Source organism: Caenorhabditis remanei, chromosome II (genome assembly GCF_010183535.1).
Source record: "Caenorhabditis remanei strain PX506 chromosome II, whole genome shotgun sequence".
NCBI lineage: Eukaryota > Metazoa > Nematoda > Chromadorea > Rhabditida > Rhabditidae > Caenorhabditis > Caenorhabditis remanei.
Window position 1 is genome coordinate 10,557,839 of NC_071329.1, and position 15,518 is coordinate 10,573,356.

Consider the following 15,518-nt stretch of genomic DNA (forward strand, 5'->3'; position numbering starts at 1 on the left):
CATTTTCGGTCCCGGCGCCCTTTAATCCATAATTTTTGATATTTGATTGCCTAATAAAGCTATGAGAAACATTGGTAACTTCAAAGGGATGCCCACCTCTTCCAATATTACATCCTGTCATATTCAGTCACATTTGAACTATGATGACCCGTTTGCCCAGCAACCTGGTACCTATTTTTACGACTATTTCACGCTGAATGTGAAGATGAAGTGGAGGTCCGTCTACATGCTCACTCGCGTTTTATTCATTCAGTGTCTGTTTATATGACAACCACCTAACATTTCACAATGATTTTCTCTTGTATTGATTCTTCCTTCCTGTATTCTGATTGATCTCTTCCACTTTTCCAGTTTTCTTTTACTATTCATTACTGAATTCCCTCTTTTTTCCAGAATATCCAAACTAAAAATGTCCAAAATCTTCTCGTGCATCTTCCCGTACTCGAAGAAGATGCAACAAGATGATTCGAAAGAAGATATCCAGAATACTGGATTTATCCAGGACAACATGAACTCTTCTCTCTGTGAAGTGTCATATCATCATGTGGATTCAGTATCCAAGACTTGTCTGCAAAAACGGATTCAGAAGTTGGAAAACGAAAAGGAAGCTCTGGTTGAGATGATGATTTATCAGCACGAAAACTATAAGAAGAGCTCGCTTGTTCAAGGAAAAATGTTCCAGAAGGAAAAGACAAAGAACAACAACTCGAATTATTACTCGAAACTTGGAAAGAAGTCGAAATATCCGACGAAGAAACAAGAATTCCTAGAAAATACGTATGATTACATTGCCTTCAATTGATTCTTTTACCATTTTTATCCTGCATTTGCTCGAAATAGTTTACTGAACTTTGTGGTCAATTGACTCTGTTAAAAGAAACATAAAATAGTTTAATCAGTACACACTTGTTCGTTTTTTCTCTCTTCTCTTATCAATCGAATTCTCCAGTCAGTCACACAGAGATCATTATTAGAACTTTTGATTCGTTCTGCTTTCAAAAAGTAAAATGTTTTATCATTCTCTTGTTTCAAACAAGTCGCAAGGATGGATATTTCAATATTTCCGTCGATATATTTTTAGATCCCAACCGACAATTCTCTGAATTTTTCAAATCTTCTTATTTATGAAACCGTCGGAACTGTACTGAGAAACTACAGTAAACTCTTCTATCATTTTCATTCGGAAAACTTTTCCGTGAAATACGCTTTTTGTCTGAAGATAATGGTTTTATCGGAATTATGCAAAAAACCAAAGTACGATGAAGAAGTACGAATGTAGATTGCGTACCTCTATCGAATGGCGCCATTTCTCCTCGGCTATCTCGAACCGCCTACCTACAAATCTTATCAGTCATTGAATTAGTCTGCCCTTTTTCGTTTCTTTATTCTTTTCTTCTTTTCAAAGAAACGAATAATTATCCTGTCACTCAATCTTTTTCGTTCATCTCTTCTGAATCATTTCAAATTCACGTGTTCTCAAACTGACCGATTTTCGTCGTTATTCTCTATGATAATGCATGTTCCCTAGTACCCCATTTTTATCGAGACAACCATCGAAAAGGAGAGAGAGGAGAGATGGAAAAGATTGTGATTCCCGATTTGCCACGACTCTTGTCGTCATGTTTTTGCGTTCTCTCGAATTTCATTTGCATTCAAATCTGATTTCGAAGCATTTTGACGACAAGTGTTGAAATCTTGGAAAAAATTGTTCATTAGATATTTCCCCTTTTTCACAGTAATGTGTTAAAGTTAAATTTAATTCCAAATTCGAGGTGGAAACTCTTTTTCGCGTTGGAATTTTTTTCAAAGTTGAAAAATAAACTGTATTGCTAGGCCACTAGGCCGTGGACTCCTCGCGGAGTATGCAAATATTTTTCAGCCTAAAAACTTTTCAGCTTTTCAACTCCGAAATTTGAAATCATTTCTGCATATTCTTTTCACGCTTTTTAATCCTCTTCTTCATTTTCAATAAATATTTTTCTTTCAGAATGACTCGAAGCAGTATTTTCAAAGAATTGGCGGATATCGCCAAAGAGCGAATCATGATCATTGACGGTGCCATGGGAACGATGATTCAGAGAGAATATATGGAAGAAAATGATTTCCGTGGAGAGGTATTTTGATGTCTGAGGTTATAGAGAACATAAAATACAACATCAAAACGTGAACGCTCAGTGTCTCGCGATACATGATTGAAGAGATAGCATAGAACAGTTCAGAAATTGATGTTATCAGAAAGTGATAGAGCGAAAGAAGTTTATCAAAAAAGTCTAGATGGTAGAAGCTCAAAAATGTTCATCTGATGACGTTCTAATTGAATAAAAACAATTATATTTTCAGATTCTGAAAGATCATGACAAACCCTTGAAAGGAAACAATGATCTCCTTTCCATAACTCGCCCTGACATCATTTACAAAATCCATAAGCTGTATTTGGAAGCAGGCGCTGATTTTGTCGAGACAAACACCTTCTCCGGAACTACTATTGCGCAAGCAGATTATCGTTGCGAACATCTTGTTCATGAAATCAATTATCAATCAGCTCTCGTTGCTAGGAAAGCATGTGATGATGTTGGAGCAGCTACAGGTAAATTTGACAACTTTATAGAAGTCGTTGAATAATTCTTGAATTTAGGTAGACGTCGTTATGTATGTGGAGCAATCGGTCCAACGAACAGAACCCTCTCAATTTCCCCATCAGTAGAGAAACCAGATTTCCGTAACGTTAGTAAGTATTTTATTTTTTATTTCAGGAACTAGAAGATTTTCCGATATCTTCGATTTAACGTGAATTTGTTTCCTTTCAGCCTTCCAAGAACTTGTGAAAGCCTACGGAGATCAAGCGAGATCTCTGATCCAAGGAGGCGTAGATGTTCTTCTTGTTGAAACTGTTTTCGATTCAGCCAACGCGAAAGCTGCTCTTTTTGCTATTCGAACTCTTTTCGAAGATGAAGGTGTTCCAGAAATTCCAGTTTTCCTATCTGGAACAATTGTTGATATGTCTGGACGTACTCTGTCTGGTCAAACTGGAGAAGCATTCCTTGTCTCAACTAAACAAGGAAGTCCAATGGCAGTTGGATTGAACTGTGCACTTGGAGCAAAAGATATGAGACAATTTGTGGCGAACATGTCAAAGTGGTCCGATACTCTTATTCTTTGTTATCCAAATGCTGGTGAGTATCACCGAAGATTGTAATTCCAAATCAATTTATTTTATCTTGTAGGTCTCCCGAATGCTCTCGGAGGTTACGATGAAACTCCCCAAGAGATGGCGGATGTACTCCGTGAATTTGCTCGAGACGGACTTGTGAACATTATCGGAGGGTGCTGTGGAACAACACCTGATCACATCAATGCAATGTATAAAGCAGTTCAAGGAATCAGTCCACGTATTCCTCCATCAGATCCCCACGCTGGAAAAATGTTGTTATCTGGACTAGAGCCATCGATTGTTGGACCAGAAACTAATTTCGTCAATATTGGAGAACGATGTAATGTTGCGGGATCTCGCCGTTTCTGTAACTTGATCAAGAATGAGAATTACGATACTGCAATTGATGTAGCACGCGTACAAGTAGACAGCGGAGCCCAAATTCTTGATGTCAATATGGATGACGGACTTCTTGATGGACCATATGCTATGGCAAAGTTCCTTCGGCTTATATCATCAGAACCTGATGTTGCCAAAATTCCAGTTTGCATCGACTCTTCTGATTTCGATGTTATCATCGCTGGTCTTGAATCTACACAAGGAAAATGTGTTGTAAATTCAATCTCATTGAAAGAAGGAGAAGAAAAGTTCAAAGAGCGTGCCAGAATTGTGAAAAGGTACGGAGCAGCTGTTGTTGTTATGGCGTTCGATGAAGAGGGACAAGCTGCAGAGACTGAGAGAAAGTTCGAAATCTGCGAAAGATCGTACAGAATTCTGACCGAAGAAGTTGGATTCAACCCGAATGATATCATTTTCGATGCAAACATTCTCACAATTGCTACAGGAATGGAAGAACACTCGAACTATGGAATGTATTTCATTGAAGCAACTCGAATGATCCGAGAGAATCTCCCAGGTGCTCATGTTTCTGGAGGAGTTTCGAATATTTCGTTCTCATTCCGTGGAATGGAAGCAATCCGTGAGGCAATGCACTCCGTTTTCCTCTTCTATGCAATCAAAGCTGGAATGGATATGGGAATTGTAAACGCTGGAGCTCTTCCAGTATACGAAGACATTGATAAACCATTACTTCAACTTCTTGAAGACTTATTGTTCAATCGGGACCCAGAAGCGACTGAAAAACTTCTTGTTGCTGCTCAGGAAATGAAGAAAGATGGAAAAAAGAGTGACACAAAAACAGACGAATGGAGAACTACTACTGTAGAAGAACGTTTGAAGTTTGCTCTTGTCAAAGGAATCGATCAATTCGTGGTTGCTGATACTGAAGAAGCCCGACAGAATACTGAGAAATATCCGAGACCACTGAATGTCATTGAACGACCATTAATGGATGGTATGGCAGTTGTCGGAGAACTATTCGGAGCCGGTAAAATGTTCCTTCCTCAAGTCATCAAGTCTGCTAGAGTGATGAAAAAAGCTGTTGCTCATCTTCTCCCATTTATGGATGCTGAAAGACAAGCCAATATTGAAAAGCTGGGTTTAACCGAAGAAGAAAGCCCATATCAAGGTACTGTTGTAATTGCTACAGTAAAAGGAGATGTGCATGATATCGGAAAGAATATTGTGGCTGTTGTGTTAGGATGTAATAATTTCAAAGTTGTTGATCTTGGTGTTATGACTCCGTGCGAAAACATTATCAAAGCTGCAATTGAAGAAAAAGCAGATTTCATTGGACTTTCCGGACTCATCACACCATCTCTTGACGAAATGGTTCATGTTGCGAAAGAAATGAGTAGAGTTGGATTGAAGATTCCGCTTCTTATCGGAGGAGCAACAACTTCAAAAACCCACACTGCTGTCAAAATCGCTCCAAGATATCCGCATCCAGTTGTTCATTGTTTGGATGCTTCGAAATCAGTTGTTGTCTGTTCTTCCTTATCTGATATGACTGTTCGTGATGCTTTCTTGCAAGATTTGAATGAGGATTATGAGGATGTAGGATTTTCCCTTGCAGATCTCGCATTTTGTAAATAATAAATTTCAGGTTCGTCAAGAACACTACGAATCGCTGAAGGATAGACGTTTCACCGCCCTCGGAAAGACTCGAGAAAAAAAATTCAATATTGACTGGAACAAGTTCACCGCCGTCAAACCGTCATTCGTCGGTCGCCGTGAATATCAGAATTTCGATCTCAACGAACTGATCCCATACATTGATTGGAAACCGTTCTTCGATGTTTGGCAATTGAGAGGGAAATATCCAAATCGCAGTTATCCGAAAATCTTCCATGATGCTGATGTTGGAGCGGAAGCGAAAAAAGTTTTTGACGTATGTTCAGGGGTTTTCATTTATAAGCGGTTTTAAAAATAAAATTGCTCATACTTCTTATTATCAAATCTCGAACTTCAGGATGCCCAAAAATGGCTCAAGAAATTGATCGATGAAAAAGTTCTCACGGCCAATGCGGTAGTTTCCTTCCTTCCCGCGGCTTCTGAAGGAGATGATATCCATGTATACGATCCAGAAAATGGAAATAAACTTGACACTTTCTTCGGACTCCGACAACAATCAGGACGCGAACATGATCAATCGCACTTCTGCTTGTCTGATTTCATCAAACCATTGAAAAGTGGTAAGTCCTTTTTCTTGCATACATGTCAGTTTTTCCCTCATATTCACAATTTCAGGTGTCCCAGACGACTACCTCGGTCTATTTGCATGCACTGCTGGTCTTGGAGCAGAGGAATACTGTAAAGTTCTCGAAGAGAATCACGATGATTATGCATCGATCATGGTTAAAGCTCTTGCTGATCGTCTCGCTGAAGCGTATGCTGAATATCTTCATAAAGAAGTTAGAACTAATCTCTGGGGTTACTCTACAAATGAACAACTTACTGAAACGGATCTTCTATCTATCAAATATGAAGGAATTCGTCCAGCATGTGGATATCCTTCTCAACCGGATCATACAGAGAAACGAACGCTTTGGAAGTTACTAGAAGCCGAAAAGAATGGAATTATTCTTACCGAGCATTTGGCAATGCTTCCAGCTGCTTCGGTATCAGGACTCTATTTTGCCAATCCACAGAGTCAGTATTTCGCTGTTGGAAAAATTGATGAAGATCAGGTTTGTTTCATCGAAGAAAATAAAAGCATATTATGAAAATTCAGGTGATTGACTACGCTACAAGAAAGAATGTGCCGAAAGAAGAAATCGAACGTTGGCTCTCACCAATCATTGGTTATGAAACAGAATAAATTATCTTTTGAATATTGCCCAATTAATGATGAAAAACACCTCGATACGTATTGAAAAACGTATTAAAATAATTCAAGTTCACTTTAATTATCTGTGTTCCTTTTCTTGTATTTGCTCCCGGGATTAGTTGCCTACATTTAGTGGTATTAACGTATTGGATAATAAATCAGTCATTTAGTTTTGAAAAACTGTCGTCATTTCACATTATACACACGCAAATGCAAATGTTCATAAAAATCTCTTTCGCACAAACTTTATTGGATTGCTTTACTTGAAAATGGAGAAAAGAATGTAGATAAATCTTTTTTTAGTTTTTAACTGCAGACAGAGAATTCGTTATTCTCATAGTAAGAGAGATATACGACATTTCCAATTTCCGATGATTTTTATTATTTCCTTCAGAAAATCTGAATATTCTTTTCGTCTTCGAGAATACACAAATGGCTCCTCAGTCAGTCTGAAATCTCGTTCTTCTTCCAATTTCCGGATGTCTTGCCACGTCACTTTGATGTATTCTCTCTTTCATTATTTTCTGCACTCCCAGTTCTCAATTCCTTTTTCTTTTTTACGGACTCTCCTTCCTTTTGGGATTCTTTTTGCATCAAAAATTTCGGTTAATGTCATTTCTGTATACCCATCGTAATAAATCTTCAGGGACTTAAAGTGAGCCGTTTGATTGAAAACATCTCTTTTTTCTTTTTCGGCTACCTTTTTCTTCAATATTTCATACTAACGGAGCTAATTTATGCCACGTCATGAAAGTCTCTTGACTTACGTAAGAAAAGAAGATGAGAAGAAGTCAAAAAGAAGACGTTAAAACAGAAAAAAAACGATTTTCTCTTTTTCAAATGCTCCATTTTGTGTGTTTTATTACAATACACTTCCTTTTCTCGTTTCACTTTCATTTCTAAAATTGAGTTCACCCTCTACTTTTTCTGTTTTTTATTTGCTCTAGTTGAAATCGTTTGATTTAATTATCCAATGACTATTGTGGTTACAGTACCCCTCGTCTCAACAACGTCGACTCTCCTTTTTATGAGAATTCTGGTCAATTCATTCATTATTCAGAAATGACATTCAACGAAAAGAAGTTCAAACAATATCTGAAAAATATAGAAGAACGGAAAGATGTGAGTTTTAGAGTTTCCCAATTTATTAAATGCTATCATACAACCTTTTCTCCTGAAAACTTCATTTTGATGAGTGCTTCGAGTTTTGATAATAAAATTCCATTATTTTTATTTAGTTCTGGTGTATTTGATTTTTGATTTTTTTACAAAATTTAATGCCCACAATTCATTCTCAGGAATGCCTTGATGTGCTCAACTGTTTTAAAAAATGTCGTGTATTTCAGGTCACCCACTCATTGAAATCATTGATACGAATGGATATTCCAAACGGATTAATAAAAGAAGTAATTCATGAAACGGAGAAATATCTTCGAAATGAAAATTTTTGGAAGCCAGCAATGAAATTGATAAAGAAATTGGATCTGCAATCAAAATGTCCTGATTTAAGTGTGTATGCGAAGAGATTGAAAGATTCGAAAAGTATGAAAATGGCATGGAGAAATGCAAGAATCGAGAAAATGGATGAAATTGAATGGATTAAAGAGCAAGAAAGGAAAATGGAAAATAAGGAGAGAAAGCGTCATTCAATAGAAATAGAAGTGAGTTTGACAGACTGAACCCAGTAATTCAAAAGAATATTTCAGAAGAAAGATGAGAAGGAAACAAATAAGAAACGATCGAATAAGAATAAATACAGAAAGTGGAAAAAGAAGGAAAGAAAAAGGAAGAGGAGAGCGCATTACTCCCGTAAATAATCAGTTCCTACCTTGTGAATAAGCTTTTTTTTTCTTACTCCATATCCATCAAACACTTTTTACTTTGGTTCTAAAAAAATGTCACTGCATATTTATCAAAATTGAAGAAACAGTCTTGGAAGACATATACACTGTTTTATATATTTACTACAGTCCTTTCGAACTAAGGATAAAAGAGAAAATGAGTACAGGAAGAAAAATGAACATGAAAAAGAATAATCTGATGAAAAAAGGTACTTTTTTAAAAAGCATGGGAAACGAAAAAGACAGTGTATAAACTATGAGAAAATTGATAGCATAAAACTAAAAAAAATAATAAAAAGAATTCGTGCATGCCAATAAATCAGGGAGAAGTATTATACAATTATCAGACAAAGAAAGTAATTTGATTAGAAGAGTGGAATGAGAATTTATCGTTTTAACATTTTTTTGCACTTGGCCATGAGTGGTGCTGTCTTCTTTACAACGACTCCACTGCTGCTGCCTGTATTGTTTGAACGACCACGTGAAGTTGAAGGAACTCCTCCTCCGCGTGGAGTAATAGTTCTCAGTTGTGCTTTTCCTTCTTAAAATAAAAATGATACTTGACGTCAAACGCTATAAGTTCTTACCAGTCTTCACATTCTTTCTTGCTTGTGACAACTGAATCGCAGATGGTGTTGGAGTCATTTTCACTTGACTGTCTCTCACTGTGTTAAAGAATGATTTCGACCGAACTCTCGTATGTGCCATGTCGATAATCATCTGAAAGAGTACTTGTTTTTAATGGAACAACTTGATGAATATTACCGTTTGCCTTCCATTCTGACCAGTATGAGCTTTTCCGATACGAGAAGTCAGTCTTTCCAATTTGGCGTCATCTTTCTTTTGCTTCTTCTCAACAAGCGTATCATACATCTGGCGCCAAGTCCAATCGCCTCTCTCGCGATCCGCGTACTTTGGAAACTCTTGAGCGACTCTCTCATGGAATAATTTGTCAGCATCTTCAACGAGAAGTGGATTTATGTCTAAAATACGGCGAAGTTGATCTGTTGTCGCATGATTGAGAGCCGGCTCGAGTAGATTGAATGGTACCATACCAACGTGGTCGATCACTGAAACTTGGAAGGTGTAAGTAATATTCTTCCAGTGGTTTTATGTACAAAACTTACTGTCAACATTCGACGTGAGAACAGTTTGGCACAAAGAAAGAAGTGACGGAATAGCCTCTCCAATACGCCTCCGTCTTCCAGCAAATACTTTTTGTCTTCCTTTGCGAGGCTTGAACATGTTCTCATCAGCATGTAAGCTTTCACTCTGTGGAATAACTCTCTTCGGTTGAGTTGACGGCTTACATGTTGGCATAACTGGTGCATAATCTTTCGGTTTGTTCTTGTGCTGTGACATAGACGATGATGACGCTGCTACCTGCTCAAAATCCTCTACTACTTCCACTTTCGGCTCGATTTTCACTTCGGGACGTTTTGATACTTTGTATTTACTGTAATCCACAGCAACTCGTGGAACACTTTCAACGTGTGCCGATCCTCCACCTTTCATTGCTTCCGCAAACTCTTCATCAAGATTAACTTCTTCCTTCTTAGGTTTCTTCAAATGTGATCCGTGCTCATGTTCTGCTCCAGCTTCGCGTTCACGTTTTCTTCCTCCACAAAGTTTGTCTCGAACTCGTTTTGCATACTTTGCCAACTCCGGTGACGTTATATAGCGTTGAACACAGTTATACGTTCCTAGCGACTTGTAGATTTCTGGAGACACATTCAAGTCATACAGACGTTTCAGAGCTCTTTTGATCTGTAAAAAGATGATGTATACTGAAATCTCGAAGCAGTCGTGTATTCGCTCCTAAAAAAGAAAACTCACATCAGTTCCATTAGCGAGGCAGTCGGTGTATCTCCGCACTTTTTCCTCGTCTGTTTCCGGCATTTGAATTCGAATCCGTGTTTATTCGAGTGTCTTCGCTTGAAAAAAGACGGGAATGAGTCTGTAAAAATGTTTATGAAGCGTAAACGAATAAACAGAACAATGAAGGTGTCAAGCTGCAAACAAAACCAAAGAGAAATGAATGAAAGGAAAAGAGGAAATTTGACAAAGAGATTCTAGACAGAACAAAAAAGAATGGCAGCTAGCTCGTAATGAAAAAAAATTAGAGGCTAGTTGAGAATGATGTCTAATGACTTGTTCTAGTCATAAGTCACTGTGGGATATCTTTATGGCGTCACTGGAATTATTACTCTCACGATAAAAAATTCTCATACTCAGATGACGTCTACGTGAATCACGAGCGGTCGACGTTTCGGCAGAACTGAAAATTAAATCGCCTTTTTGAAAACAGTAAAGTATCAGAACAACCATTAGAATGAAAAACATGTCAAATTAAAGAAGAATACAGAAAATAATTGGAGTGTTGGAGAGTCATTGACTATTGAAATTTTGTCTTAATTCAGTTAAGTAGTGAGACAGCAACATCGAACGGTTTTTTCAAGACCGTCTCAGCTAGCGCTAAAACTATAAATAGAACAATAGTCGAAATGAAAAAAGAAGAATTTTGAGTAAATTCAATCAATATAAATGGAAACTGAATAGTGAACATAGTAGTTTTTATCACACTCACTTTAGTTGTTCACGATAATCTTCTAAAAAAACCAAATGAAGAAAAATGAACATTTGGAAGGGAAACGGGCGTTTGAGAAGAAATCAATCACGAACTGGCCGAATAGCAGCAGTGAGCGACGCGGGAATGAGAAAAAGAGAAGAGAGAAGAGGGAAGAGAGCGGCCATACTTGTTGTTTATATTCTTCGGGGAAGAATAGGATTCTAGGCTTCTTCTACGAATAAACCGAAATCTAGATAATCATAGTAAAACGAAGACTTTAGAGTTAGTAGATGGACTGTGTATAAAATGGTAAAATAACTAAAATATGATTATTACATGTGTTGACACACCATTCAGGTTCAGAAGTTTTAAATTCTTCAAAAAGCTAGGAGATCTCATACAGAGTATATTAGCGAATCCAGCTAGGAAAATTCAATGGAGAAATATAAAACTCGATTCGCGTGAGACTGAAGTCGAAACGTGCAAAAAATTGAGGAAAAATTAATAACAGTTTTGCTTTCATTCATACTAGAGAGAGCAGGATGTGGAGTGGTTTCGGTATTAAAGATAGTGGCGAGTTTTATCCTGTGAGCTTGCAATTCGGTGGTTAGTATTGAGATATTAGCAGGAGTATATACCGTAAATACTGTATTATAACGGCACCTGTAATAGAACGGCACCTGTATTATAACGGCACCCCGCCTATACTCAGAATTCATGAATATGATTATCCCGGTGGTCTTTCTTGGTTTTGATTAGAAGCAACGTGCTTAGTAACTTCTAAATTAACAAATAGAACGCCCAAAAATGTTTTTCCGTATAATTTTAATGAGTTTCTGAAAGCACAAAATTTCTCTGGGAGGCAGTTGAAAAATATAACGGCATGCCGTTATAATACAGTATTTACGGTATTTCTGGTTATAGGATTACAACGTTGCGGAAGTGGGAGATTCTCTAATGTATACTGCGGACCTATGACTTCGCCGATCCATAAAGAGATAGCTCTCAAGAATGCGTGGTCTGACACAGAAACGCGTCATCTTCCAACCACGCAATATCCGGAAATTCAAATTTTATCAAAAATCTTTCATCCTGCAATTTCAAATTTGTTGTATTTCTATTCGATGAATGCTAATGAGAAGGTTTTAATGACACGAAACTTGTGGCTGACAACTTAATCAAACTTCAGACAGTTCATTGCCTTGTGTTGGACTATATGCCTAACGAAATGGCGAGGTTAAGAGATCAGGGCGTCAAATTTGATATTCTAGATGCCAAGCTCTTCACTTTTCAATTGTTCTCTGCTATCGGCCACTTGGCTTCGAAAAACATAGTCCATATGGATATAAAACCGCAAAATGTGATTATGGATCGCGCGGTTAGTAACGAAAAATGGCGACCTCCCTCAACGACTCGAATTGATTTCAGAAGGGTTTGCTAAAATTGGCTGATTTTGGAAATGCTCGGCGTCTGGAAACAAATGAAAAGACAGGAGGTTCTTATCAGGTATTAATAAAACAAGCAGAGAAAGTGATCAAATGAACTTCTATAGGTAACACGTTTCTACCGGCCTCCAGAACTATTGTTTGGATGTGAGAAATTCACACCTGCCATTGGTAAAAATATCTGACGTTTTGAAAATTATAATTTAAGAATTGCAGACATTTGGTCTGCAACGTGTGTAGCATTCGAGCTATTTGCTAATCGTGTACTCTTCAAGGGAAAAGATACGAAAGACCAAGTGAGCCTAAATTTGACAAGAAAATAAATAGTGAATCGGGTTGCAGATAACATTGATCATCGGAGTTTTTGGTTATCCAACTGACGAAGATATTAAAAGTATCGGAGTAAAGAGGCCAAGAGTAGCAAGAAAAGAAGCGAGAGGAATAGAAACAGTAAGTTTGAAATTAAACAAAAAATGAATAATGGAAGAGGCAGAAAGTCTAAAAAAAAAACAAAAATTCTAAATAAGAAATGGTTCAAAGACGTTGTCCACGTGTACTACACAATGAGTTTTGCAAACATGCTCCAAAGGGACCACAAGGCGGCGGGGTTTTTAAACTTTGATATGATTTTTTCAGTTCACCAGCAAAATGCTAGATTCTGATATCTACGAATTCATGAAATCCACTTTGAAAATTGATCCCAAAAAGCGAAAATCCGCCGTGGATGTGCTGAAAATGCCGATTTTTGATGTGATAAAAGCAGTTCCACGCAAGAAAAGATCCAACGGAATAGAGATTCCAGACCTAATTCGTTACACAGAAATGAATCATAAAAGAGAAACAGAGGTAGAACCGGCAGCCGATATTGAGACGACCGAGAAAGCTGAAAAAGAATCGAAGAGCTCATCATCTCATTCAGGAGAAGAAGACAATCGAAAATAGTGTCATGAATTTGTGGTTCTTATAAAGATCTATACTGCTTCATACGTTTTTATATTCTCAATTATTCTTAAAGACGGCTTTAATAGCACCAAACCGACCGAGTTCTTATAATCAAACCATTAACTTACGAAAGGTTTACCGTATCCTCTTCTTGGCACCTCTCCTCTGTTGTCAGGAAAAAAATAAAAAGATCATTTATTTTAAATGAAAAAAGATGTAACTGATACAAAAATCACATAGAGAAATAGTAAATTATAATTCATCATTTGTCTGACATCCACTTGGATCTAATCCTGATGCTTCTTTGTCTCTCTCGCCTGTGTGGGAGCTTCTTCATTTTCCTTCTCTTTTCCAGATTCTTTCACTTCTTTCTGATCTTCCAAAACTTTCAATTGATCACGATGTTTCTTTTTAAGCTTTTGAATTGACGCGATCGGATGTCGACGCTAAAAATGCAGAATGAATGAAGAATTATCTGAATTAAAGGGACTCACATCGTAAGTGATGATCGATCTAATTGAATTGAAGTGTATCGATGTGACGACACACGTCTTTTCTTCTTCCCTCGGCCTTTTTTTGAATTTGGATTCTTGATCTTTGAATGGAGGAACGCTTTTTCGAGGACACGTGTCATCATTTTGCTGGGTAAAACGTTCGATTGCATCTGAAATGCAGAATGTTATGTGAAACATTAATACATAATTAAACCAACTATGAGAGAGATGCAATGTTGATTCACAAGTATTGTAAATGACGACATCTTTACTAAAAAGTAATTCCGTTCTCTCTTTCAGTGTCTCCATTGAGTCAAATGCCTTTATTTCCTGAACGGCTTGCTTTGAGTCTGATTTTCCTTTTTTCAACTCTCCACTTAGTAAAGCAGTAATCTTATCAAACCATCCTTTGCCATCCTCCATTTCCAGTTCATCTTCTTCTAAAGCAGCCGCCAATTCTGGATATTTGATCAATTCTCCATCTTCATTCATTACCCATTCACTTGGTTTCCTATCAGGAACAACCCATACTGGTTCACCATTTTCTTTAAAAATGTTCCGATCCAAAGGAGTTTTCTTTGATTTACTTCTTCGACCTTTCCTAGATTTTTTTGACATTCCGCTGATCTGACTGGATTCTGGCATTGTCTCCATATGCTGAAAATGTCTAATCATTAAGAAGTCACCATTTTCAGAAAGAGAACTACCATATCTTCTTCTCTGCTTCTTCTCCAAGTCGTCTGATTTTCCATCTTTTGTTTAAAAAACTTCTGAGCCTGTTCCTTGTCGATATTTCTGGGAGTTTTCGCGATAATTTTAATCTCTTTTTTCGATGTTTCATCCTTCTTCTTATCAACTAATTTGTCTTCTGAAGCAGCTGGACTTGTATATTTTTTCTTTCGAAGACTTGGAGTAGGAACTTCATGCATGTTATCTGCCATCAACTTGCTCCTTCTAACCGACTTTTTTGGTGCATCCTATAATTTCAATCTATAACTCGTCTCTTCTTGTGAATAATATTGCACGATTCTGATTTTTTTTTCTCTTTCTTTATTCTCCCTCCCCCTTGCCCAACACCTATTTTTTTAATTCCTTATTTCCCGGTTTCCTTTTTCAGGTTTAGTCTCGTGAGGGACTTTACCTGACCTCCAGTGACTTTTTCTGTATATTTAAATAGTTAAATAAAAATATCAAATATCAACTCAATGATTTTCTTCAATATACAAAACTGACTTTTCTTCGGACAGACGTGATTTTCGTTTTCTCTTTTTTTGTCACTTCTCGTGCTTCCACCATTGCCACATCTTTGGGTGGATTCTTCGAACTGGAAAATATTGTTAGAACTTCGATTATTTGGATCGTGATTCATTATAAACCCTTTTGCATTGAAACTTACATTGATTTCGGTTCTCCTTTGGGTTTTTTCCCAACTGACTTTGATCCAATTAACATATTTATAGAATATTGCTTTTTTTGTACAAAAGTTGAAAGAAAACGAGAAATCAGATTGATCGAAGAAAACATTCCATTTTGGTTTGACCAGCCTGAGGTCACGGATTAAAACAACTTTTGTTCTATGTCAACCGTAATACTGTTTTTTCTACTAGAAGATTTCTGCTTCCACTGAACAAAATAATTGAAAGTCAGTCGAATGGTACACCTGATGTAGTTGTTCTCTGCGATCAAAACAAATATATTTTTAAAATATTTAGTGTCAATTTGTTTTTCATTGGTGTCAGAATTGTATTCATCACTTTGTTAGGGAGTGTTACTGTCTATTTCACTTCATCTGAAACCAACTTCAAATGCACTCACACGTTCATGTTTCCCTCTCATTTTTCATACAA

At 37.1% G+C, this 15,518-nt stretch overlaps 6 protein-coding genes across 6 annotated transcripts; 4 read left to right on the plus strand and 2 right to left on the minus strand.

Annotated features, from left to right (window-relative positions):
- Positions 1-409: 409 nt before the first annotated feature.
- Positions 410-802, plus strand: GCK72_005862 (uncharacterized protein; the record flags this gene model as incomplete). Its single annotated transcript, XM_003109030.2, has 1 exon — positions 410-802. One exon carries the CDS (start codon positions 410-412, stop codon positions 800-802), a length of 393 nt encoding a protein of 130 aa, XP_003109078.2.
- Positions 803-1,988: 1,186 nt separating this feature from the next.
- On the plus strand, positions 1,989-6,371 carry GCK72_005863 (uncharacterized protein; the record flags this gene model as incomplete). The annotated part of the gene is made up of 9 exons (XM_053725375.1): positions 1,989-2,114; positions 2,341-2,587; positions 2,636-2,728; positions 2,808-3,173; positions 3,225-5,107; positions 5,157-5,441; positions 5,523-5,745; positions 5,801-6,240; positions 6,285-6,371. 9 exons carry the CDS (start codon positions 1,989-1,991, stop codon positions 6,369-6,371), a joined length of 3,750 nt encoding a protein of 1,249 aa, XP_053589569.1.
- Positions 6,372-7,442: 1,071 nt separating this feature from the next.
- Positions 7,443-8,059, plus strand: GCK72_005864 (uncharacterized protein; the record flags this gene model as incomplete). The annotated part of the gene is made up of 2 exons (XM_003108825.2): positions 7,443-7,502; positions 7,727-8,059. 2 exons carry the CDS (start codon positions 7,443-7,445, stop codon positions 8,057-8,059), a joined length of 393 nt encoding a protein of 130 aa, XP_003108873.2.
- A 548-nt stretch (positions 8,060-8,607) lies between these two features.
- On the minus strand, positions 8,608-10,120 carry GCK72_005865 (uncharacterized protein; the record flags this gene model as incomplete). Its single annotated transcript, XM_003108807.2, has 5 exons — positions 8,608-8,762; positions 8,809-8,941; positions 8,987-9,291; positions 9,349-9,988; positions 10,058-10,120. 5 exons carry the CDS (start codon positions 10,118-10,120, stop codon positions 8,608-8,610), a joined length of 1,296 nt encoding a protein of 431 aa, XP_003108855.2.
- A 1,898-nt stretch (positions 10,121-12,018) lies between these two features.
- GCK72_005866 (uncharacterized protein) lies at positions 12,019-13,177 on the plus strand (the record flags this gene model as incomplete). The annotated part of the gene is made up of 6 exons (XM_003108745.2): positions 12,019-12,168; positions 12,219-12,296; positions 12,343-12,406; positions 12,452-12,531; positions 12,578-12,685; positions 12,872-13,177. The coding sequence occupies 6 exons, from the start codon at positions 12,019-12,021 to the stop codon at positions 13,175-13,177; spliced, it is 786 nt and encodes a 261-aa protein (XP_003108793.2).
- Positions 13,178-13,464: 287 nt separating this feature from the next.
- Positions 13,465-15,123, minus strand: GCK72_005867 (uncharacterized protein; the record flags this gene model as incomplete). The annotated part of the gene is made up of 6 exons (XM_003109061.2): positions 13,465-13,623; positions 13,672-13,841; positions 13,890-14,328; positions 14,379-14,648; positions 14,905-14,995; positions 15,068-15,123. The coding sequence occupies 6 exons, from the start codon at positions 15,121-15,123 to the stop codon at positions 13,465-13,467; spliced, it is 1,185 nt and encodes a 394-aa protein (XP_003109109.2).
- Between the last annotated feature and the right edge of the window lie 395 nt (positions 15,124-15,518).